The 27402-nt window shown below is 37.0% G+C and overlaps 1 protein-coding gene across 3 annotated transcripts in view; it reads right to left on the bottom strand.

Moving 5' to 3' along the window:
• Window positions 1-580: 580 nt before the first annotated feature.
• The window catches only part of CAAP1 (caspase activity and apoptosis inhibitor 1), a 74527-nt gene continuing 47705 nt past the window's right edge, over window positions 581-27402 (bottom strand). For all 3 annotated transcript variants that reach the window (XM_089913120.1, XM_022551632.2, XM_089913121.1), the window contains one exon: window positions 581-25804. In XM_089913120.1, coding sequence (XP_089769246.1) covers window positions 25458-25804 — 347 coding nt within the window. In that variant the 3' untranslated portion in view covers window positions 581-25457. The remainder of the gene's footprint in view (window positions 25805-27402) is intronic.

Genomic DNA, 27402 nt, shown 5'->3' with positions numbered 1-27402 from the left:
TATCCATCCGTTTTTTTGTTTGTTTTGTTTTTTTCTCTTAATAATTATTTTTTTATTTTAATAACTTTATTTTATTTTATATTACTTTATTTTATTTTACTTTATCTTCTTTTTTCCTTTCTTTCCTCCTTCCTTCCTTCCTCCCTCCCTCCCTCCTTTCTTTCTTTCTTTCTTTCTCTCTTTCTACTAATTCTTTCTTTCTACTTTTTCTCCCTTTTATTCTGAGCCGTGTGGATGAAAGGCTCTTGGTGCTACAGCCAGGAGTCAGAGCTGTGCCTCTGAGGAGGGAGAGCCAACTTCAGGACACTGGTCCACAAGAGACCTCCCCGCTCCACATAATATCAAATGGCAAAAATCTCCCAGAGATCTCCATCTCAACACCAGCACCCAGCTTCACTCAACGACCAGCAAGCTACAGTGCTGGACATCCTTTGCCAAACAACTAGCAAGACAGGAACACAACCCCACCCATTAGCAGAGAGGCTGCCTAAAATCATAATAAGTCCACAGACACCCCAAAACACACCACCAGACGTGGACCTGCCCACCAGAAAGACAAGATCCAGCCTCATCCAACAGAACACAGGCACTAGTCCCCTCCACCAGGAAGCCTACACAACCCACTGAACCAACCTTAGCCACTGGGGACAGACACCAAAAACAACGGGAATTACAAACCTGCAGCCTCCAAAGGAGACCCCAAACACAGTAAGATAAGCAACATGAGGAGACAGAAAAACACACAGCAGATGAAGGAGCAAGATAAAAACCCACCAGACCTAACAAATGAAGAGGAAATAGGCAGTCTACCTGAAAAAGAATTCAGAATAATGATAGTAAAGATGATCGAAAATCTTGGAAATAGAATAGAGAAAATGCAAGAAATATTTAACAAGGACTTAGAAGAACTAAAGATGAAACAAACAACGATGAACAACACAATAAATGAAATGAAAAATACTCTAGAAGGGATCAATAGCAGAATAACTGAGGCAGAAGAACGGATAAGTGACCTGGAAGATAAAATAGTGGAAATAACTACTGCAGAGCAGAATAAAGAAAAAAGAATGAAAAGAACTGAGGACAGTCTCAGAGACCTCTGGGACAACACTAAACGCACCAACATTCGAATTACAGAGGTTACAGAAGAAGAAGAGAAAAAGAAAGGGACTGAGAAAATATTTGAAGAGATTATAGTTGAAAACTTCCCTAATATGGGAAAGGAAATAGTTAATCAAGTCCAGGAAGCACAGAGAGTCCCATACAGGATAAATCCAAGAAGAAACACGAAAAGACACATATTAATCAAACTGTTAAAAATTAAATACAAAGAAAACATATTAAAAGCAGCAAGGGGAAAATAACACACAAGGGAATCCCCATAAGGTTAACAGCTGATCTTTCAGCAGAAACTCTACAAGCCAGAAGGGACTGGCAGGACATATTTAAAGTGATTTAAACCATTAGCCAGACTCATCAAGAAAAAAAGGGAGAAGACTCAAATCAATAGAATTAGAAATGGAAAAGGAGAAGTAACAACTGACACTGCAGAAATACAAAAGATCATGAGAGATTACTAAAAGCAACTCTATGCCAATAAAATGGACAACCTGGAAGAAATGGACAAATTCTTAGAAATGCACAACCTGCCAAGACTGAATCAGGAAGAAATAGAAAATATGAACAGACCAATCACAAGCACTGAAATTGAAACTGTGATTAAAAATCTTCCAACAAACAAAAGCCCAGGACCAGATGCTTCACAGGCGAATTCTATCAAACATTTAGAGAAGAGCTAACACCTATCCTTCTCAAACTCTTCCAAAATATAGCAGAGGGAGGAACACTCCCAAACTCATTCTACGAGGCCACCATCACCCTGATACCAAAACCAGACAAGGATGTCACAAAGAAAGAAAACTACAGGGCAATATCACTGATGAACATAGATGCAAAAATCCTCTACAAAATACTAGCAAACAGAATCCAGCAGCACATTAAACGGATATACACCATGATCAAGCGGGGTTTATTCCAGGAAGGCAAGGATTCTTCAATATACGCAAATCAATCAACGTGATACACCATATTAACAAATTGAAGAATAAAAACCATATGATCATCTCAATAGATGCAGAGAAAGCTTTCAACAAAATTCAACACCTATTTATGATAAAAACCCTGCAGAAAGTAGGCATAGAGGGAACTTTCCTCAACATAATAAAGGCCATATATGACAAACCCACAGCCAACATCGTCCTCAATGGTGAAAAACTGAAAGCATTTCCACTAAGATCAGGAACAAGACAAGGTTGCCCACTCTCACCACTCTTATTCAACATAGTTTTGGAAGTTTTAGCCGCAGCGATCACAGAAGAAAAGGAAATAAAGGGAATCCAAATTGGAAAAGAAGTAAAGCTGTCACTGTTTGCAGGTGACATGATTCTTTACATAGAGAATCCTAAAGATGTTACCAGAAAACTACTAGAGCTAATCAATGAATTTGGTAAAGTAGTAGGATACAAAATTAATGCACAGAGATCTCTGGCATTCCTATACATTAATGATGAAAAATCTTAAAGTGAAATCAAGAAAATACCCCCATTTACCAATGCAACAAAAAGAATAAAATATCTAGGAATAAACCTACCTAAGGAGACAAAAGACCTGTATGCAGAAAATTATAAGACACTGAAGAAAGAAATTAAACATGATACAAATAGATGGAGAGATATACCATGTTCTTGGATTGGAAGGATCAACATTGTGTAAATGACCCTACTACCCAAAGCAATCTACAGATTCAATGCAATCCCTATCAAACTGCCACTGGCATTTTTCACAGAACTAGAACAAAAAATTTCACAATTTGTATGGAAACACAAAAGACCCCAAATAGCCAAAGCAATATTGAGAACGAAAAACGGAGCTGGAGGAATTAGGCTCCATGACTTCAGACTATACTACAAAGCTACAGTAATCAAGATAGTATGGTACTGGCACAAAAACAGAAAGCTAGATCAATGGAACAGGATAGAAAGCCCAGAGGTAAACCCACGCACATATGGTCACCTTATCTTTGATAAAGAAGGCAGGAATGTACAATGGAGAAAGGACAGCCTCTTCAATAAGTGGTGCTGGGAAAACTGGACAGGTACATGTAAAAGTATGAGATTGGATCACTCCTTAACACCATACACAAAAATAAGCTCAAAATGGATTAAAGACCTAAATGTAAGGCCAGAAACTATCAAACTCTTAGAGGAAAATATAGGCAGGACAATCTATGACATAAATCACAGCAAGATCCTTTTTGACCCACCTCCTAGATAAATGGAAATAAAAACAAAAATAAACAAATGGGACCTAATGAAACTTCAAAGCTTTTGCACAGCAAAGGAAACCATAAACAAAACCAAAAGACAACCCTCAATGGGAGAAAATATTTGCAAACGAAGCAACTGACAAAGGATTAATCTCCAAAATTTATAAGCAGCTCATTCAGCTTAATAACAAAAAAACAAACAACCCAATCCAAAAATGGGCAGAAGACCTAAATAGACATTTCTCCAAAGAAGATATACAGACTGCCAACAAACACATGAAAGAATGCTCAACATCACTAATCATTAGAGAAATGCAAATCAAAACTACAATGAGATATCTCACACCAGTCAGAATGGCCATCATCAAAAAATCTAGAAACAATAAATGCTGGAGAGGGTGTGGAGAAAAGGGAACCCTCTTGCACTGTTGGTGGGAATGTAAATTGATACAGACACTATGGCGAACAGTATGGAGGTTCCTTAAAAAACTACAAATAGAACTACCATATGACCCAGCAATCCCACTACTGGGCATATACCCTGAGAAAACCATAATTGAAAAAGAGTCATGTACCAAAATGTTCATTGCAGCTCTATTTACAATAGCCCGGAGATGGAAACAACCTAAGTGTCCATCATTGGATGAATGGATAAAGAAGATGTGGCACATATATACAATGGAATATTACTCAGCCATAAAAAGAAACGAAATTGAGCTATTTGTAATGAGGTAGATAGACCCAGAGTCTGTCAAACAGAGTGAAATAAGTCAGAAAGAGAGAGACAAATACCATAAGCTAACACATATATATGGAATTTAAGAAAAAAAAATGTCATGAAGAACCTAGGGGTAAGACAGGAATAAAGACACAGACCTACTAGAGAATGGACTTGAGGATATGGGGAGGGGGAAGCATAAGCTGTGACAAAGCGAGAGAGAGGCATGGACATATATACACTACCAAACGTAAGGTAGATAGCTAGTGGGAACCAGCCGCATAGCACAGGGAGATCAGCTCGGTGCTTTGTGACCGCCTGGAGGGGTGGGATAGGGAGGGTGGGAGGGAGGGAGACTCAAGAGGGAAGAGATATGGGAACATATGTATATATATATAACTGATTCATTTTGTTGTGAAGCAGAAACTAACACACCACTGTAAAGCAATTATACTTCAATAAAGATGTTAAAATATATATATATAAAGACACAAATAGATTAAAAGGTAGGATAAGATATACCATACCAACGCTAATCAAAAGAAAGCAGAAGTAGTTATAATACTAAGAAAAAAATAGATTTCAGAGCAAAGAACATTACCAGGGATAATAATGTTATTCCATATGATAAGTCAATTTTTAAAGAGGATATAATAATCCTAAACAGAGCTTCAAAATACTTAAAATAAAAATGACAGCATTACAAAGAGAAATAAGCAAATCCACAGTTATTGTTAGAGATTGTAATACTCCTCTGTAGTGGGCAGAATTCTAAGAACACGCCCAAAATTCTCACCCCCTTGCTATACTTGCCCTGTATAATTCCTTACCAAGACCTGTAAATCTGATGCAATTTCACTCCCATGACTAAGTTATGCTATATGGCAAAAGTAAAGGGGTTTTGCAGATATAATTAAGGTCACTTATTAGTGGACTCTGAATTAATTAAAAGAGAATTATCCTGGGTGGGTGTGACCTACGTAGGTGGGCCCTTTAAGGTAGGGTGTAGAGATTAGAGATAGAAGTAGTCAGGGACTCTGTCCTATTGGCCTTAAGAAAAAAAGCAAGCCACTGTGAGTTCTACAACTGCAAGGAAGTTGCCAAACACATGAGCTTAGAAGAGGCCACCAAACCTCAGACGAGATCGCAGCCCTAGCTGTCACCCTCAAAGCAGACTTCTGAGACACTGAGCAGAGGATCCAGCTAAGCCATCCCCAAATTCCTGACTCATGGAAACCGTGAGATAATAAATGTGTGCTGTCTTAAGCCCAATTTGTGGTAATTTGTTATGTGGCAATATAAAACTAATATGGCTCTCTCTCAATAAGTAAAAAAGTATACACAGAAAATCAGTAAGAACATAGAAGATTTGAACAACACTATTAACCAACCTGATCTAATTGACATTTATACAACAACCCACCAGACAACAGCAGGATATGCATTCTTTTTAAGTGATCAAGGAATACTACCAACATAGCCTACCAATATGGCCTATTTTAGGCCATACTACAAATCTCAATAAATTTAAAAGGATCCAAGTCATAAAAAATATGTTCTATGACCACAACAGAATTAAGTTAAAAATCAGTAACAGAAAGATTTTAGAAAATCTCCCAATATTAGGAAACTAAGTAATACATTTCTATTGATAAGTAACCCCTAAAGTCAAAGAAAAAATTAAGAGGGAATGATCCCATCAATATTGCAAATCACCGCAAAAAAAGAACAATTATAGCATCACAAAGTTTTAGGTAAATGAATAACCAAATGTAGATTTACATATTTTAACATTGAACTATTATAGAAGCCAATGAGATTCTATCACAGGTCTAGAAACAGGATTGTTATACTATCTAATATTTTTCCTATAAGCTGACAAAAAGAAACTGTCTCTTAGCCTGATGGCAATAAAAGACAGAAGATGAATAATTGCTTGTGCAAACCAATTTATTTAGTCACTTTGGACTGCCGTTATTTATTACTTGTCAGCACATGCTGTTAGTTCAATTAAATATAAAAATTTTAAGGTCTCTTTTTTTCCCACCTCCATCTTTAAAAAACAATAAGACACGAATTAAAAACATTAAAAGAACATTTTAAATTTATTGTGTTTCAGGAGGGCACCTTCAAGATGGTGGAGGATTAAGACATGGAGATCACTTTTTTCCCCACAAATACATCAAAACTACATCTACATGTGGAACAACTCCTAAAGAACACCTACTGAATGCTGGCAGAAGACCTCAGACTTCCCAAAAGCTGACAGAGTCTTGGTGCTGTGGCCAGCTGCCAAGCCTGAGCCTCTGAGATGGGCGAGCTGAGTTCAGGACGTTGGTCCACCAGAGACCTCCTGGCCCCATGTAATATCAAATGGTGAAAGCTCTCCCAGAAATCTCCATCTCAACACTAAGACCCACCTCCACCCAACGACCAGCAAGCTACAGTGATGGACATTCTATGACAAACAACTAGCAAGACAGGAACACAACCCCACCCATTAGCAGGGAGGCTGCCTAAAATCATAATAAGTTCACAGACACCCCAAAACACACCATCGGACGTGGTACTGTATACCAGAAAGACAAGATCCAGCCTCATCCACCAAAACACAGGCACCAGTCCCCTACACCAGGAAGCCTACACAACCCACTGAACCAACATTAGCCACTGGGGACAGACACCAAAAACAACTGGAACTACGAACCTGCAGGCTGGGAAATGGAGACCCCAAACACAGTAAGTTAAGCAAAATGAGAAGACAGAGAAACACACAGCAGATGAAGGAGCAAGGTAAAAACCCACGATACCAAAAAAATGAAGAGGAAATAGGCTGTTTCCCTGAAAAAGAATTCAGAATAATGATAGTAAAAATGACCCAAAATCTTGGAAATAGAATGGAGAAAATACAAGAAATATTTAACAATGACCTAGAAGAACTAAAGAGCAAACAAACAATGATGAACAACACAATAAATGAAATTGGAATCAATAGCAGAATAACTGAGGCAGAAGAACGGATAAGTGGCCTGGAAGATATAATAGTGGAAATAACTGCTGCAGAACAGAATAAACAAAAAAGAATGAAAAGAAATGAGGACAGTCTCAGAGACCTCAGGGACAACATTAAACATACCAACATTCGAATTATAGGGGTCCCAGAAGAAGAAGAGAAAAAGGGACTGAGAAAATATTTGAAGAGATTATAGTTGAAAACTTCCCTAATATGGGAAAGGAAATACTACTCAAGTCCAGAAAGGACAGAGAGTCCCACACAGGATAAATCCAAGGAGAAACACACCAAGACACATATTAATCAAACTATCAAAAATTAAATACAAAGAAAAAATATTGAAAGAAGCAAGGGAAAAACAACAAATAACATACAAGAGAATCCCCATAAGGTTAACAGGTGATTTTTCAGCAGAAACTCTGCAAGCCAGAAGGGAGTGGCAGGACATATTTAAAGTGATGAAAGGGAAAAACCTACAACCAAGATTACTCTACCCAGCAAGGATCTCACTCAGATTCGATGGAGAAATTAAAAACTTTACAGACAAGCAAAAGCTAAGAGAATTCAGCACCACCAAACCAGCTTGACAACAAATGCTAAAGGAACTTCTCTAGGCAGGAAACACAAGAGAAGGAGAAGACTTACAAAAACAAACCCAAAACAATTAAGAAAATGGTAATAGGAACATATATATTGATAACTACCTTAAATGTAAATGGATTAAATGCTCCAAACAAAAGACATAGACTGGCTGAATGGATACAAAAAGAAGACCCGTACATATGCTGACTACAAGAGACCCACTTCAGATCTAGGGACACATACAGACTGAAAGTGAGGGGATGGAAAAAGATGTTCCACGCAAAATGAAATCAAAAGAAAGTTGGAGTAGCAATTCTCATATCAGACAAAATAGACTTTAAAATAAAGACTATTACAAGAGACAAAGAAGGACACTACATAATGATCAAGGGAACAATCCAAGAAGAAAATATAACAATTGTAAATATTTGTGCACCCAACATAGGAGCACCTCAATACATAAGGCAAACGCTAACAGCCATAAAAGGGGAAATCAACAGTAACACAATAATAGTAGGGAATTTTAACATCCCACTTTCACCAACGAACAGATCATCCAAAATGAAAATAAATAAGGAAACACAAGCTTTAAATGATACACTAAACAAGATGGATTTAATTGATATTTATAGGACATTCCATCCAAAACCAGCAGATTACACTTTCTTCACAAGTGCTCATGGAACATTCTGCAGGATAGATCGTATCTTGGGTCACAAATCAAGCCTTGGTAAATTTAAGAAAATTGAAATCTTATCAAGTATCTTTTCCAACCACAATGCTATGAGACTATATATCAATTACAGGAAAAAATCTGTAAAAAACAGAAACACATGGAGGCTAAACAATACACAACTGGGCTTCCCTGGTGGTGCAGTGGTTGAGAGACCACCTGCCGATGCAGGGGACACAGGTTCGTGCCTCAGTCTGGGAAGATCCCACATGCCGTGGAGCAGCTGGCCCGTGAGCCATGGCCGCTGAGCCTATGTGTCTGGAGCCTGTGCTCCGCAACGGGAGAGGCCACAACAGTGAGGCCCGTGTACCGCAAAAGTAAAAAAAAAAAAAAAAAAAAAAATGAACAGTACACAACTAGATAACCAAGAGATCACTGAAGAAATCAAAGAGGAAATCAAAACATACCTAGAAAGAAATGAGAATGAAAACACGATGACCCAAAGCCTATGGGATGCAGCAAAAGCAGTTTTAAGAGGGAAGTTTATAGCAATACAATCCTACCTCAAGAAACAAGAAAAATCTCAAATAAACAACCTAACCCTATACCTAAAGCAACTAGAGAAAGAATAACAAAAAAAAACCCAAAGTTAGCAGAAGGAAAGAAATCATAAAGATCAGATCAGAAATAAATGAAAAAGAAAAGAAGGAAACAATAGCAAAGATCAATAAAACTAAAAGTTGGTTCTTTGAGAAGATAAACAAAATTGATAAACCATTAGACCGACCCATCATGAAAAAAAGGGACAGAACTCAAATCAACAGCATTAGAAGTGAAAAAGTAGAAGTAATAACTGACACTGCAGAAATACAAAGGATCATAAGAGATTACTACACGTAAGCATATGCCAATAAAATGGACAACCTGGAAGAAATGGAAAAATTCTTAGAAAAGCACAACCTTCAGAGACTGAACCAGGAAGAAATAGAAAATATAAACAGACCAATCACAAGCACTGAAGTTGAAACTGTGATTAAAAATATTCCAACAAACAAAAGCCCAGGACCAGATGGCTTCAAAGGCGAATTCTATCAAACATTTAGAGAAGAGCTAACACTTATCCTTCTCAAACTCTTCCAAAATATAGCAGAGGGAGGAACACTCTCAAACTCATTCTATGAGGCCACCATCACCCTGATACCAAAACCAGACAAAGAAGCCACAAAAAAAGAAAACTACAGGGCAATATCACTGATGAACATAGATGCAAAAATCCTCAACAGAATACTAGCAAACAGAATCCAACAGCACATTAAAAGGCCATACACCATGATCAAGTGGGGTTTATCCCAGGAATGCAAGGATACTTCAGTATATGCAAATCAATCAATGTGATACACCATATTAACAAAAGGAAGGAGAAAAAACATATGATCAGCTCAATAGATGCAGAAAAAGCTTTCGACAAAATTCAACACCAATTTACGATAAAAACCCTCCAGAAAGTAGGCATAGAGGGAGCTTACCTCAACATAATAAAGGCCATATATGACAAAGCCACTGCCAACATCATTCTCGATGGTGAAAAACTGAAACCATTTCCACTAATATCAGGAACAAGGCAAGGTTGCCCACTCTCACCACTATTACTCAACATAGTTTTGGAAGTTTTAGCCACAGCAATCAGAGAAGAAAAAGAAATAAAAGGAACCCAAATCAGAAAAGAAGATGTAAAACAGTCACTGTTTGCAGATGACATGATACTATACATAGAGAATACTAAAGATGCCACCAGAAAACTATTAGAGCTAATCAATGAATTTGGTAAAGTTGCAGGATACAAAATTAATGCACAAAAATCTCTTGCATTCCTATACACTAATGATGAGAAATCTGAAAGAGAAATTAAGGAAATACTCCCATTTACCACTGCAACAAAAAGAATAATATACCTAGGAATAATCCTACCTAAGGAGACAAAAGACCTGTATGCAGAAAACTACAAGACACTGATGAAAGAAATTAAAGATGATACCAACAGATGGAGAGATATACCATGTTCTTGGATTCGAAGAATCAACATTGTGAAAATGACTATACTACACAAAGCAATCTACAGATTCAATGCAATCCCTATCAAACTACCACTGGCATTTTTCACAGAACTAGAACAAAATGTTGCACAATTTGTATGGAAACAATAGACCCCGAATAGCCCAAGCAATCTTGAGAAAGAAAAACAGCTGGAAGGATCAGGCTCCCAGACTTCAGACTATACTACAAAGCTACAGTAATCAAAACAGGATGGTACTGGCACAAAAACAGAAATATAGATCAATGGAACAGGATAGAAAGCCCAGAGATAAACCCATGCACATATGGTCACCTTATGTTTGATAAAGGAGGCAAGAATATGCAATGGAAAAAAGACAGCCTCTTCAATAAGTGGTGCTGGGAAAACTGGACAGGTACATGTAACAGAATGATTTAGAACACTTCCTTGCACCATAGACAAAAATAAACTGAAAATGGATTAAAGACCTAAATGTAAGGTCAGAGACTATAAAACTCTTAGGGGAAAACATAGGCAGAACACTCTGACATAAATCACAGCAAGTACCTTTTTGACCCACCTCCTAGAGAAATGGTAATAAAAACAAAAATAAACAAATGGGACCTAATGAAACTTAAAAGCTTTTGCACAGCAAAGGAAACCATAAACAGGACGAAAAGACAACCCACAGAGTGGGAGAAAATATTTGCAAATGAAGCACCTGACAAAGGATTGACCTCCAAAATTTACAAGCAGCTCATGCAGCTCAATATCAAAAAAAAAACAACCCAATCCAAAAATGGGCAGAAGACCTAAACAGACATTTCTCCAAAGAAGATATACAGATTGCTAACAAACACAAGAAAGGATGCTCAACATCACTAATCATTACAGTAATGCAAATCAAAACTACAATATGGCAGCACCTCACACCAGTCAGAACGGCCATCATCAAAAAATCTACAAACAATAATAAGTGCTGGAGAGAGTGTGGAGAAAAGGGAACCCTCTTGCACTGTTGGTGGGAATGTAAATTGATACAGCCACTATGGAGAACAGTATGGAGGTTCCTCAAAAAACTAAAAATTGAACTACCATATGACCCAGCAATCCCACTACTGGGCATATACCCTGAGAAAACCATAATTCAAAAAGAGTCATGTACCAAAATGTTCACTGCTGCTCTATTTACAATAGCCAAGACATGGAAGCAACCTAAGTGTCCATCGACAGATGGATAGATAAAGAAGATGTGGCACATATATACAATGGAATATTACTCAGCCATAAAAAGAAACAAAATTGAGTTATTTGTAGTGAGGTGGATGGACCTTGAGACTGTCACAAAGAGTGAAGTAAGTCAGAAAGAGAAAAACAAATACTGTATGCTAACACATATATATGGAATCTAAAAAAAAAAAAATCGTCCTGAAGAACCTAGGGGCAGGACAGGAATAAAGATGCAGATTTATAGAATGGACTTGAGGACACGGGGAGGGGAAGTGTAAGCTGGGACAAAGTGAGAGAGAGGCATGGACATATATACACTACAAATGTAAAATAGATAGCTAGTGGGAAGCAGCTGCATAGCACAGGGAGATCAGCTCGGTGCTTTGTGTCCACCTAGAGGGGTGGGATACAGAGGGTGGGAGGGAGCCATAAGAGGAAGTAGATATGGGGATGTATGTATATGTATAGCTGATTCACTTTGTTATACAGCAGAAACTAACACACCATTGTAAAGCAATTATACTCCAATAAAGATGTTAAAAAATAAAAATAAAAAAAAAATTATTGTGTTTCTATTATTTTACTTAGGCATTGTTTATTAAACATTCTGCAACAAAGCAAAGACTTTGTCATTGCTTTGACTAGTTAAATTAAATGTTTACAGGGACTGGATATGGAAACATAATTTGCAAGCTGTCCTTTCAGGATAATACAAACACAAAAATTTAAGGCACTCAGAGAGTATTCATTGCAACACTACACTGAATTGCGAGAAAGCTAGAGACAGCAAACTCATAGATACTAAAAAGTTGGATTTCTTGGGCTTCCCTGGTGGCACAGTGGTTGAGAATCTGCCTGCCAATGCAGGGGACACGGATTCGAGCCCTGGTCTGGGAAGGTCTCACGTGCCGCGGAGCAACTAGGCCCATGAACTACACTACTGAGCCTGCGCGTCTGGAGCCTGTGCTCCGCAACAAGAGAGGCCGCGACGGTGAGAGGCCCGCGCACCGCGATGAAGAGTGGCCCCCACTCACCGCAACTAGAGAAAGCCCTCGCATGGAAACGAAGACCCAACACAGCCATAAATAAATAAATAAATAAATATACAACTTGCTAAAAAAAAAGAAAGTAGAGGAATTAAAAAAAAAAATTGGATTTCTTGACTTGATTTCTTAACTTTCAGGTAAGTTATAATATTCACACTTGTTACATACAAAGTATACAATACTTCACTTTGACCATATCACAGGGTTCTCATTTAACTGCAATCAACCATTTGTTAAAAATCTTGTTCATATCAAGTATCAGACACATGGGGGAACATGTTGCTATGGAAAAAAGTGATATTTGGAGAATCTGTCAAGAGAGTAATATTAAGCACTGTATGTTAAATAAATGCGCCACCTACTCCTGCCAAGCATTAAAGCCTGCTATCCCTAATTACGTTCCTCACTGAGTTTATACCTTTAAAGTGTCAAACACAGCCCCCTAGTTCTGGGGCTAATTTCAGTTTTCAGTGATAAATATGTTTTATGCTTCAAATGACATTATGTGGCCATCTACCAAGGAATACTCAAGTCCATTTTCTCTATTCTATTGTTTCAGTGAACAGAAATTACATATATTCTAACTGCAGCTAGGACTCAAAGCGGAGATAAGAGAATATAACAGGATGTTCTCAAATAGTTACCTAAAGATGATGTCTCATTTATCCAGTAAATCAAGAAAAGAAGCTGCCCATATATACAGTCTTCTTATACCCAAACATCTGCTTTTACACTTTACAACAAAACTTAAATTTGCAAACAATTCCACAGGAACTCCATTTCTTACAGACTCGGATTCATCATTAGACACGTCAGTTATCACACTGTAGTGTGATACTTGAGCAAACAAAACCTCTTGAGTGTGACACTATTTGGCCCTGCACTAAATGGTCTCCAGGGACCACAGAACCAGAGCTCTTTCACTTCTTTCATTGTGAGCTGTCATTTCTCCTACTGGATGTGCTTACTCCGCACATCTCCCAGCGCTGTCTCCTACCCCTCCAATATTCTCTGAGCTTGAAGAATCAGCAACCACAGTTAACACACAATTCTACGATATTAACACTTTGTAATTTCTTGATTATATGTATTAAATCTTAATATCTTAAGAATATCAACCCTATGGCTTTCATTTGTACACATGCCCTTTTTCCTCCAGATTGTTTGCCTTTTATGTTTTTACTCCTTATACAGATGGTCCCCAACTTATGATGGTTCGACTTAGGATTTTTCCACTTTATGATGGTGTGAAAGCGATATACATGTTCACTAGAGACCGTACTTTGAATTTGGATCTTTTCCCAGGCTAGCGACATGCAGTATATGATACTCATGATGCCGGGCAGTGGTGGGGAGCTGTAGCTCCCATCAGTTACGCGATCACAAGGGTAAACAACCGATACCTTTACAACCATCCTGTACCCAGACAGCCGTTCTGTTTTTTACTTTCAGTACAGTATTCAGTAAATCACGTAAGATATTCAACACTTGGTTATAAAATAGGCTTTGTGTGAGATGATTTTGTCCAACTGTAGGCTAATGTAAGTGTTCTGAGCATGTTTAAGGTAGGCTAGGCTAACCTCTGATGTTCAGTAGGTTCGGTGTATTAAATGCACTTTCAGCTTACAGTATTTTCAGCTTATAATGGGTTTATCAGGCCATAACACCATTGTAAGTCAAGGAAGCTCTGTACTCTTGACAACACAGAGTATCCTGACAACACACTGTGTGTGTGTGTGTGTGTGTGTGTGTTGTACTGCTAATTTGATCAACAATGATTTTAAACATTGGAGAACAAGGTAAAATACCCAATAGATTACGTCTAGACATTGAGGTTCCTCTCTATGCTTTTCTCTTTTGTCCAAGTTATCTGCAATAAAGCTCTAATGCTGCAAATGAGAAATTAGGAAACAGAGCTTTAAAAAAAGAGAAAGAAAACTTTGAACTCAAAATCACCTAATGTTCATGTACTTTTGATAATTTAAACTGAAGCAGTGGAAAAAACAGGAGGAAGAGAATTAATATTTGGGTGACATATGCACTGAAATGATTGTGGGGAATGGGGGAAGGAAGTGGCATGACCAAAAGCTTTAATCTTTTCTTGTAATGGTAAAACACTAAATCAAAAATGAAGTTTTTTGAAGATCATATACAAAAATAGACATTCAATTTGTTGGTATTTTGAACTAGATCTTTAATATCTCATCCAATCAAAAATTCTGTTTCTCTGATTCTCAATTATTATAAAATTCTCAATTATATACTTTAAAGAAAAACAGGTTTCTAAACATAAAGTTTTTGACATTTTTTAAAATATATAGATTGAGAATACAACAAAGAATTTAAAAAATTTTCTCAAATAATGATCAGTTAAGGAAGAAAATGCAGAGCAGGAAAATGAAAAAAGAACAAAGGAAAGAGTTAATATTTATAGCGAGGTGGAAGAAAAAAGGGAAGAAAAGCAAACAAAGAAGAATTACTAAAAATTTTGGTCAGTAGGGCTGTTTCAAAACAGACACACCAACCAAGCTAATGTGGGTAGCTGCACCCCATGGTCTCCTATCGATTTGTTAGCTCCATAAGCTCTAAATATAAAGTTCCTTCTCTTACCAATCAAAACTCTATTTTCTGATAATATCTAGCTAATAAAGACAAATAATTTCAAACTAATTCACAGAAAAGTGTGCTTAAGATTGCCAACTCACAATGTTTAAATACTTTGAGCTACAATTTAAAAGCTTCTGAATTCCAAATCAACGCACTAATAAAGGTTCATTTTGGAGATTCAGGGGAAAGAAAAAAAACTGCCAATGAAATGTCTCTCCTCCACTAAAGACTAGCAGGCTTTCCTAAAAAAAAAAAAAATCAATTAATATTTAATTAATATATAAGTGGAAATATGAAAACCAAGTTCTTATAGATGTCACATGTCGATATAAACATGTTCCATAACTGGGAGGGATTGATTTCATTTACTCAACACAGAAAACAATAAGCATTTATATAAGACTGATTTTTACCATAGGTTAAAATTCACATTAAGTTCTGACAAAAGAGTCTAAAGATTAAGTGGAAAAAGATAATATTCACATTAAGTTTTGACAAAAGTATCTAAAGATTAAATGGAAAAAGATGATATCTGAAGGTATACTGAAAAGAGAATAGTCAATTGTATGAACATATATTTTTTTTAAAAAGAGGGATGATTACTTGTCCTCCACAGTTTCATAAACATACAGTATTTACAGTTATCATCTTTGGTTCTTTCTCATGGGACTATAGCAGCAGTTTGATCAACTAGTGTGCAGCAAAAATCTTTTTGCAGACTTCAGAGTGCATAAGGATTCCATTTATGCATTTAAATGTTAATAGCAAGAACTATGAAACATGAAACCTGATTGGAAAATGCAGTATTTTAACCTTCAAATCTGGCTGTAAATAAAATATACATAATAAACATTTTTTCTCTTTTTACATATTGCATATTTGACATAGATGTAAACAAGAAAATTTATATAATCGTGAATAAGCCAAAGGCATAATCGGATTTTAATTTGATATCTTAAGTGTTCCTAATATAGTCTCCATGTTTACTAATAGAAAAATTCCACAAATAAGCTATTACACAGATATTTAATACCAAAACAATTGTGTTACAGTAATCAACCACATCAAGCTATCTTTTAAACTAAAAGACAGAGAAAAACTTTATGTAATAATGATACTGACACTTTCTGAATCTCTTTTCAGGCAGAGTTTTTTTGGTTTTTGTGACCATGTTATAATAGATTGATAAACATGGCATACGATAATACCAATTTTTCATTAATATGGTGATTTTAAATATCACACTAAAGATAGAATCTTATTTAAAATCCTCCACCAAATGTATTTAGAGGGAAAAGAATCAGTTACTAAAACTCGTAGCTCTCTTTTGGCCTCAGGAAATACGTTCCAGGCAGAGAAGATATACTAAAACAGAAGACTAATGAATAAATATAAGTTATTCAAAGAATAAGGAACAATTTATCTTTTAAAAGTGACACAGTGAATTATCTTCCCCCCAAATTTTAAAACATTAAAATATTGGTTCTCTGAATCTATAATGTCATATCTTTTTATTTTTGTACAAATGACTTTTAATCTTAAGAGAATAAAAAAGATCTTACAACTGACAATAACTATTATAAGAATATACCTAATAAAGCTAATTCCCTTTGCTATTAAGGAGCAGTCCTAACGTGTTTTACATTCAGGGTAACAACTGCTTCTACCAGATAACAATCAAGCTTTGGTTTTAAAATTTAAAAATAACTTTGATAAAATTAATGTAATAATTTTAAGAATTCTTTGAAATAATTCAATAAGATATCTCATATATATGTCAGCTCTCCTTTATATAAAGTACATTTTTATTTGTATACAATGAAGACTGACTACATGTCTTAAAATGAAAACACAGGGGTACCCTGGGAAGATAGTGGTAGCAAAAGCAAGAGTTTTTGAATCTCTCCATAAACCCAGGGAGAGCAATGGAAAGAAAACTCGAAAACCATGGACAACATTTAAAACAAGACTAAGTACAGGTATGCAACAACCTCAAAATATAAGTAGGTAGCACAAACCACTAACAAGTCCTATGACCTTCATAATATCAGCACTTCTGTAGGAGAAAACAAAGGGAAGCCAACTGGGCATCTAACAGACCTGATAATAGGAGATGCTCAAAATAAGTAGAAATCAGGTGAGGCAATTTGAGACAGCAACTGAAGGTGGGATGGGTTTTGCCTCTCATAATAGCAGGTGAATGTGAGGATAATAATGTCTCAAAGCAGCAGGAGCACTCTAGACCCTAAGCACTCCTGAAACGGACCAGCCAGGGCTCCCTTCTAGGAGAGAGTCCCACTAAGAAGAATCACTTGGTGGTAGAATCAAAACTGATCAGGATAGTGGAAATCAACAGATCGAAAGAGGAGTTCAAGTAAAGGTGGGAAAGGGGGACAGAGCTCTGAAAGCAAGGCAGCACAATTTTGAACACCAGAGAACAAAAAACAAAGGAGGGGCTTCCCTGGTGGTGCAGTGGTTAAGAATCCACCTGCCAATGCAGGGGACACGGGTTCAATCTCTGGTCCAGGAAGATCCTACATGCCACGGAGCAACTAGCCCCATGTGCCACAACTACTGAGCCTGCGTTCTAGAGCCCGCAAGCCCCAACTACTGAGCCCACATGCCACAACTACTGCATGCCACAACTACTGCAAACCAAAAGGAGCATGAAGATAGAAAAGCTAATTTGAACCAGGTTCCTTTTTTTTTTTGTTTGTTTGTTTTTTTTTTTGCTGTACGTGGGCCTCTCATGTTGTGGCCTCTCCCGCCACGGAGCACAGGCTCCCGACGCACAGGCTCAGCGGCCATGGCTCACGGGCCCAACCGCTCCGCGGCATGTGGGATCTTCCCGGACCGGGGCACGAACCCGTGTCCCCTGCATCGGCAGGCGGACCCTCAACCACTGCGCCACCAGGGAAGCCCCAGGTTCCTTTTTAAAGTTCAGAAAAATGAGCTTCACTAAAAATGAGAAACAAAAATATCAAGATCAAATCCTATGCTATATTTTTATAAATAAAACAGAGAATAAGGAACAGAATAACATCCCTCCAGACAATAAAAGTACACCAGAAAGACCCACAGAACATATCAAAACTATTACCTTGTATTTTAAAATGAGATTAAAGTCATTACAAAAATGATACAAGCCATAAAAAAATGAAATATGAATCAGAATTAGAAATGAGGGGACAGAATTTAGGGAGAAATTAGAAATGAAAGAAAAATGTCACTCCAGAAATGAAAACAAAACTAGAAGAAACATAGGAGTGAATAAACATAACAGATAGTGCCTTAAGAGAAATAGGTGAAAAGGGAAAAAAATTTAACTCAAAATGAGGATAAAAAAGGTTCACAAGAAAGTGACATATATTGAAGATAAGCAAAGACACATGGCAAATAACAGGAAATCCAGAAGAAAACCAAAGCAAGGGCAAAAGAACAAATACTACAATAAGAATTCAGGTAAATATTTGTAAAATTAAAAAGAATGTGAAATTACATAATGAAAGAGCACACGGCATATTTGAAAATACCAGCACAATAACTAACGCCAACACATATTCTCTTAAAAATTACTAGAGTGAAAGAAGAAAAACACATGGTGACCTATATAAGCCAGCCTCAGGTATCACAGATTCTAGTCTACCATCATCCTTGTCTACTCTCTTTCACACCTTTCCACTTGAAACCAATTAATCTAAGCTTGGATTTAAGAAAAACAAAAACTCAGAATTGACCAAAGCAAAAACAAGTTAAAAATTCAAGTCACATCTGCTTAGATGTATACTAAACAACCACATTTGCCACTGCTCTCTCATGAAAGTCCACCGAAATGATAAGAAAATTTTGGAAGCTGAAGCACAAATGAGTGGAATTGACTTAGCAGGTGAAGAAATTTGCAACCCGAAGGGCTGTAGGAAACTAAGAAGCAACTTGCTTCTAAACACAAACCCAAGTAATGAAGATCCTAGGTTCCTCCAAAGACAGTGCAGAGGGGAAAACGCGAAAGTTGTTTTCACAAACAGGCAACCCTTCTTTCACCAACTCCACAGAAAACTCTGGCAGAGTTGAAGCATGAGATTCTAAACTCAGGCATACCAAGCAAAGCTAAGGGCATTCAGGAAAAAGCCTTCAGAGCAAACCGTGGATATCCTCAGACAGCCCCAAAGAAAAGTGAATTGTACCAATTAGCAAGCCTCATCCATAAACAGGGCTTCCAATCAGCTTTTTAGGGTCTTACTAATGAAAGCAGCTAAACATCACCACAGATTGAAGGAAATTTGAGACAACCTTAGAGAGGAAAATAAGAAAAAAATTAAATTGAAGGAACTAGAAGGCAAAAAAGCAGAAGAAAACTTGAAAACAACCACTAAAATTAACATCCTCAGACAGGTGAAAATGTTTCATCCAGGAAACTATCAAGCGCAAGTCCAAGGCAAGGGTCAAGCAAGGCCCAACAGACTTAGCCATTAACGAAAAACAACAAGCTCTTTTTAGATGCAGGCAGCTTATTACTTACACAGTGAAAAAATCGTAGTCAAAGGTGCCAAGTCCCCATGGCCTCTGGGTAGGGTGACACCAAAGTAAAAGGAACCAGATGCAACAGGATTAACGGGACACTGCTGCTGAGGCGCTAACGCCAGGCTGCAGCTAAGAAATTTTATAGCCTACAGCTGAGCCCTAAGCGGGGCAAGATAGAAAGTCTCAAGTCTCCAAGGAACCAGGGAGGCAGATGGGAAAATTGCCTCAAGACATCCTTCTGCAAAATAGGGAGCTTCCCTCAAGAAGAAAAGGCCGATGAGAAAATGTTCTTGTGATGGCTCCTCACAAGACTTGACTGTCTGACCACGTTCCTAGGAAGATAACAGGGCATTGCACCAAGACTTAGGCCAGGAGGTTCAAGCTCTGACTGCATGGCCTACGGGGATATGTACAAGGTCACCAGAACACCATGGAGTGGAGCCATGGCCCTACAGACACAACATACTGCTACTTTTAAAAGGGAATATTCAGAGAATTAAAAGATCTTTTGGATATTAAAAATATGATAGGAGAAAAAAATCATTGGAAGAACTGGAAGAGAATATTAAGAAAATATATAAGAAAGCAGAAGAAAAAGATGGAAAAGAGTGAGAAATAAGAAATGTTAAAATTAGGCCTAGATATCCACATCTTAATAAAAGGAGTTCTAGAAATAGAGATTAGAAAAAATTAGAGGGAAGGAACTTATCCAAGAAGTAATATTAAAAATCTTCCCAGAACTCAATGATGTGAAATTTCCTTTTAAAAGAGTCCATCAATGATGAACTCAAGGATGAAAAAAAAATCCATCCTTTAACACATCATCAAGAAATTTCAGAATATTAGGAGTAAAGATAAGATACTAACAGCTTCCAAAGAGAAACAAACAGGACACACATAAGTATCAAGAATCAAAATGACAAATGACTTCTCAATAGCTTCAGTGGAAGTTAAAAGGCACTGGTGTAATGCTGTAAAATTGAAAAGGACAATGATTTCCAGCCTAATGTCAACACTCACATAATGTTTCAATTGAACATATGGATAGAACTGAGCCATGTTGAGTCACACCAATGAATCAAAACTATTTATTCTTTATGCAGTTTTTCACAGGCAGCTGTTGGAAGAGGTAGACCACCAAAATGAGGGAATAAACGAAAAGAGGAAGACAGGATTCAGGAAATGGGATATCCAGCATGAAAGAGGTGAAGAGCAACCAATCCAGATTAGCATAGGACAGAGAGCCCCAGGAGAAATGTCTTTAAAGAAAGAAAAAAACAAAGCTAGATTACATGATGTGTTTGAACCTACTAAGAAACTGAAACTCCTGGAAGGTAGTTAGGGTACAATTTAACTGCTACTACAGAGAACACTGAGCAAATGAAAGAATAAGGTCATTATAAATTAATTCCAAACGGCTTAAAACAAAAATTGGAACAAAAAAGGAAATCTAATTACAGATACCACACAACCCAGTTGTGAATAACATTTACACAGTCAAAAGAGTATAAATATTGAATGCTAATTGAACCAAAACTGTGATGTAACTGCACTAAATTGGGAGGATGAGAGAGGAAGCTACATTTTAAGGGAACAGGGAGAAGGAATAGAGCTTAATTTTCATATTCCAAAATAGATCAATAAATAAAATCTAAGACTGAAATATCAAGGAATAGCAAAAAATCATGTTACTCAGAAATACAAAGGTAAAATTTTAAGAAGGCTAAAAGATTTGAAAGTGGTTACCTCTCAGTAGCAAGAGCTGGTGTAAAAAGAATAGGGAAGGCAGTACTGTTTTTCATTATAATAAGCCTTGGAAAAAATTTTTTTGACTTAAAACTATCTACATATTTTGAAATAAATAAATAAAGCAATAAGTTAAAGATAGCAACCTAAGTTTATAGGCCAAAGTGAATAATTCTAGACAACACTTACCAAGTGACCCTGACAATAAAGACTAATAGGTAGGACTTCCCTGGTGGCATAGCGGTTAAGAACCCGCCTGCCAATGCAGGGGACATGGGTTCAATCCCTGGTCCAGGAAGATCCCACATGCCACGGAGCAACTAAGCCCATGTGCCACAACTATTGAGCCCACGCACCACAACTACTGAAGCCTGCACACCTAGAGCCCATGCTCCACAACAAGAGAAGCCACCGCAATGAGAAGCCCACGCACCACAATGAAGAGTAGCCCCCGCTTGCCACAACTAGAGAAAGCCCGCGGGCAGCAACGATAAATAAGTAAATAAATAAATAAATAGTGAAAAAATAGGTAAAAGAAATAAAAACTGGATTATTGTTCATATCTAGCAACCCTATGGGACAAAGAAAGATTAGACTGTTTCATTTTGAATAGGGGGAAGAGGAGGGGAAGCCCTAAAAAATACTTGAACTCAAAAGAGTTCCCTAAGTTTTACAAATTTTATGGTATTTTCTACTGGAATCACAGGATGTTACAGCAGAAAGAAACCTTATATATTGGCTAATGATTCATCTCTCCTATTTTATAGTTACTTGTCCAAAGTTACACAGCTGGTTTGGGCAGAATCAGAACCCTCTGTTAACTCTCACACTCTTTGTCATTTTATCACAATGCATTTTAAAATAATAATTAAATATCAAGGAAATTGAGTTCCTACTGATATATTCATTAGCACTTTTCTTTTTATTTAAAAAGGGAGACTACTTGAAAATAAAAAATGTAAAAATATCTATTAGTTTTAAGTTAAAGCATATTGGTCTTTTACTTTTAAATAATTAGATATTATACAATAAAGGAAAAGTATCTATAACCTAATGCTCTGTTCCTACTTTTTATGATGAAATGGAACTGAGAATTTTTAAAACTTTCAGGCTGCCATCTATATTTTGCTTAAATTGTGGGTTCACTCCTGCTTTATCTACCTGGAAAATGGCATTGAAAACACGTATTTTATTGCAATTTGTATTACTATTCAAATGACTCAGAACACCTTTATTCAGATAGCTAATCATGCCCTAGGATCTAACGGTTGGCTGAAAGTAGGTTTTGACAACAAGATTTACAAGGAAAAGATATACTGCCCTACAGTTTTAAGGAACTGATGGTGTTCAACCAAAGGACTTGAGAGTGTTAGGTGATTTTCATAATTATTATGCTACACACTGGTAACCTAGTGATAGGTTTTTAGGATATACCTTGAGCCTCTGAATTAATAGGAACATCAAAAAGCGGGCCAAGGCCTATTGCAGAGGACCCATTATTACCAGTTGCCACCTATCATTCAAGTCTTGGGTCAAGTTCCTAGTCAAATATCAGAATTACCTGACTTTGGATGGAAAGTTAGGCTGCCCATTTTTTTCCTCTTAATCACTAATTAAACATTGCCTAAAATTTTTCTTTACCTTGGCAAAAGGGAAGAATTAGGCATAAAGCGAAGCAGCACTCATATGTTTATTAATCAGTCTATTCCATGCTAAAATCTACACCACAACATTCCTACACCATAACAGTTTAAGATTCTGAACAAGACTAAACACCTTTGAGGTAGTCAATAAATACCTGTGAGCTGATGATTTAAATGACAGCATCAGATCAATATATGATATTTTCCCATATATTGATCTAGGCGTTTCTAAAATAACCTTATTCCTGTTCTCTAAAGCCATTCATTTGCAAAAACCTCTCGTCTTTCAACATTACAAAAAAAAAAAGTGAGAAAGTTGATTTTCCAAGGTAAGAACCCAAGCAGCCTCTGATTTGTTCAGTTCATTCTACCTCAAACACTCCCACTCTAGTCAAATGTCCTCTAAACAATTCTGCACAGTGAATACAGCAGACACACGATGCTTCATGAAGGTGGTGACTTTAATCAGCTATAAAGCACTCAGACCTTTTTCTACTCCTATGTTTGATCACACACACAAAAGTCATCTACTGCATCTTATAATTAATAAGCAGCAATAAAGTTTATTCTGCACTACTTTATTATTTTAACTTTTAATTTAAGTTGAAATAGAAACTGATTTTTTCATTTTGAAGCAGTAACTATGAGAACTATTTAAATCATATCCATGTTTATCAGCCTATGAGAAGCATTTCAAATGATATAGGCCTCTGTCCTTCATTAGAAAGATTCCACAAGAAAAAAAAATGACAGGATTATTTAAAGGCATGTTCAGGAACAACAAAAATGAATTTGTTAACTACAACTCCAGTGTTTCATAAATACTATTTTCATAAGAAACCCTCTAAAATTTACATATAATTAAGCCAGCTAATAAGACACAATCCCTGTAAGTCTTGTGTATAAGGAAAATCCTCATACAACATTAACAGAACATGGCTTATAAATAAAATATACTGTTTTTGTTAGCAAATATAAAAACAACAGTTCCAGATTTATCTTTTAGAAAAAAATTAATTTATTTTAAGAGTCTCCGCCTAAATTCATTTTGGTATCAAACAACTACAATTAGTGATGGGGCAAGCATCCATAATTGTGGCAGGATGTTATTTACAAAAACTATACAAAATTAGATTAATTATTACATCAACTTATCAAAGCTTCCTGAAATTAGTTTCATTTTTGGAAATGTATCAAAATTCCTCAGATTCAGAATGATAGTCTTTATTATTTTTAATTCATTAATTTAAAATTAATTATTTTAATTGTAGCACATCAGATCTTCAAGCAAAAACATCGGATGAAAGGCTGTACGATAAAATAGTCTCCTTTTCCTAATAGCTTGGAATGTAAATTAAAATGTGTTCCCCTTTTTTTTTTTGCGGTACGCGGGCCTTTCACTGTTGTGGCCTCTCCCGTTGCGGTGCACAGGCCCCGGACGTGCAGGCTCAGCGGCCATGGCTCACAGGCCCAGCCGCTCCGCGGCATGTGGGATCTTCCCAGACCGGGGCATGAACCCGTGTCCCCTGCATCGGCAGGCGGACTCTCAACCACTGCGCCACCAGGGAAGCCCTTCCCTTTTTATTGAAGGGAAAAAAAATGAACTAAGCATCCAGTAATATCAAATACCTGTTAGAATAACTTGTCTGCTCGAATTAAAGTTGGGCAATTACTTCTACATTGTTAAAAAATGCTTTAAATTAAGTCCTTTTTCTCTTTTATAAAGAAAGCTTTTCTCAGCCATTTTGGGTCTCTAAGTCTTGTAACAAAAATGTCACTCAGTTTTTACTAGCAAGTCCACACCCATAGAAGGCATCTTCAATGCAGTACATACTTTAAAAGTGCATATAAGCATAACTAAATTTCTTAAATTGTTAACAAACCTAGGAGCAATAATTTAATATTCTATCGCAAAATACAGGTAGCCTAAAGGCAACATGCTTGGTCAATCTTTCATAAACTTTTTGGTTTGATGTCAAAACATTTCAAAATAAAGAAAAAAATACCATGACTCTTTGCTAATGGCTTTTCTGGTATTAATTTGCAGATATAGCTAAATACTCATCTAACAAAGTATCCCGGTTACCCAATGATATTTGCCATGAATTCAGAAAACAATAACATATATAATACAAAAGTAACAACAACAACAAAAACATGTATTTTAGGCCTAAAATGAGTTTATCTAATAAGAGTTACATGAGAAATATCATGTAAGACCCCAAATAAACTTTAGATACAAAATTATATGATGTGGCTTTGTTCAAACACATCTAATATTCAGATACAATTTAAATAAACTAGGCTGGCTTTTTTATATCACCAGCTTTCATTAGGGCTTTAATTGCTCTTGCCCTCATCTCAAGTTCTAGCAGCTCCAGCTGCTGTGCAGAAGGCTGAACATCTTCTGGTGGAGGAACAGTCAGGGTGGCGGCTTTCGGTTCCTTTGGGCTAGACTCTGCCAGTCCCAGAATCTCATTCACACTTTTCTCAATGTCTTTCTCCAGGTCATCTATCTGACCAGCTTCACTTTGGACTGTATTTTCTGAGACCTCAGGAGCAGCTGCTTCTTCGTTGCATGGGCCTTCTATGTCGCTGTCATAAGCATCTGCATTTATACTGAGTACATCACTATCTTCCCCTTTGCCTGTAACGAACAAAAAAGGGCAAAGAACCATGTAACCTAAATGCCCTGATCAAAATTTCCTTTCTGTTTATGATGAAAGGGCTGCTGTGACCCCCACCTCCCACCATGGAGTCCCAAATACATTCCATAAACCCCATCCCAACCCCCTGTTCCCCTGACTCAACTTCCTTCCTCCCTCTCTCCCTCCCTCCCGCCCTTTCTTTCCTTCTTTCCTTCCTTCCCTCCTCCTTTCCTTCCTTCCTTCCTTCCTTCCTCCCTCTCTCCCTCCCTCCCGCCCTTTCTTTCCTTCTTTCCTTCCTTCCCTCCTCCTTTCCTTCCTTCCTTCCTTCCTTCCTCCCTCTCTCCCTCCCTCCCGCCCTTTCTTTCCTTCTTTCCTTCCTTCCCTCCTCCTTTCCTTCCTTCCTTCCTTCCTTCCTCCCTCTCTCCCTCCCTCCCGCCCTTTCTTTCCTTCTTTCCTTCCTTCCCTCCTCCTTTCCTTCCTTCCTTCCTTCCTTCCTTCCTTCCTCCCTCCCTCCCTTTCTTTCTTTTTCCGCCCCCACATAGATTGTGGGACCTTAGTTCCCTGACCGGGGATTGAACACAGGCCCCAGCAGTGAAGATGCCGAGTCCTAACCACTGGACCGCCAGGGTTCCCCCCTTCAACTTTGAAAACAGATCTAATTTAATGTAAATTTTAATGTATTTTTCATTCCAATTTAGAAGAATATGGAAGCACTGGGAAATGTATACCATCATATGGATGTCCCTGATCAATTTTCCTAATTAAAATATCGTTAACTCTTTAGACCACAGTGAAGCCTCTACATTACAAAATGCTGACACCCTTTGGATAGAGTATAGCTTATTACTGAAGAAGCAAAATTCTATTTGAGAAGCAGTTTAAAATACTTTGCCTTATAAACTACAAAAAAGGAAAAATATCACTAGCAAGCTGGACATCATGTGCATTGCAATTATTTCAAAGCTTTTCATATACTTTTTCAAACACTTTGTTCTAAATCAATAAATTAAAGGAGAATGCCTAAGGCCACTTTCTAAGGTAAAATAACTTTTCACCAAGAGGATTTTAATTAATAAAGTTAGTATGCCATAAATTTTTAAAGTACGTTTGTTATAAAACTTCTATAACTGATACTAAGAACTTGCATATAAACACAGATTGTAGCCCTCAACCACCTTGGCCTGGACCATTACTGAAGTCCATGAGTTATTTACAACTTTGAGTGCTCCCTTATACCTCCAATTTATTTATCTTTTAAATTCCTAATATGTCTTTTAAAAAGAAAGTAATGATCCCCCAATTGTTAGCTTTGTTAATTTTCTTGTAGTAGGAAGAACTTATTGACAAAATATAGATTGACAGATGGAAAATTCTGATAACAGAATGTATAAACAATTCTACTCCATGGATTTTAAAATAAATGATTTAGTGACCTTGATTCTGCTACACACCCTCTCAATGTTTCAAAGGAGAAAACTCTTTATGAACAAACTTCTTTTGATTATATTTTCTATGGGTTTGTTTCAAACATTTTTAGAGGGCAGAGGTGGGGTTTGCTTTATTTTTTTAATCAGAAACAGCTATACATGTTATTCAC

The sequence above is a fragment of the Delphinapterus leucas genome, chromosome 6 (genome assembly GCF_059928025.1).
Source record: "Delphinapterus leucas isolate spDelLeu-1000000601 "Yukka" chromosome 6, BTC_Dleu_Yukka2, whole genome shotgun sequence".
Lineage (NCBI taxonomy): Eukaryota > Metazoa > Chordata > Mammalia > Artiodactyla > Monodontidae > Delphinapterus > Delphinapterus leucas.
Note: the sequence above shows the minus strand (reverse complement) of the source record. Positions and strands in the feature narration are given on the sequence as shown.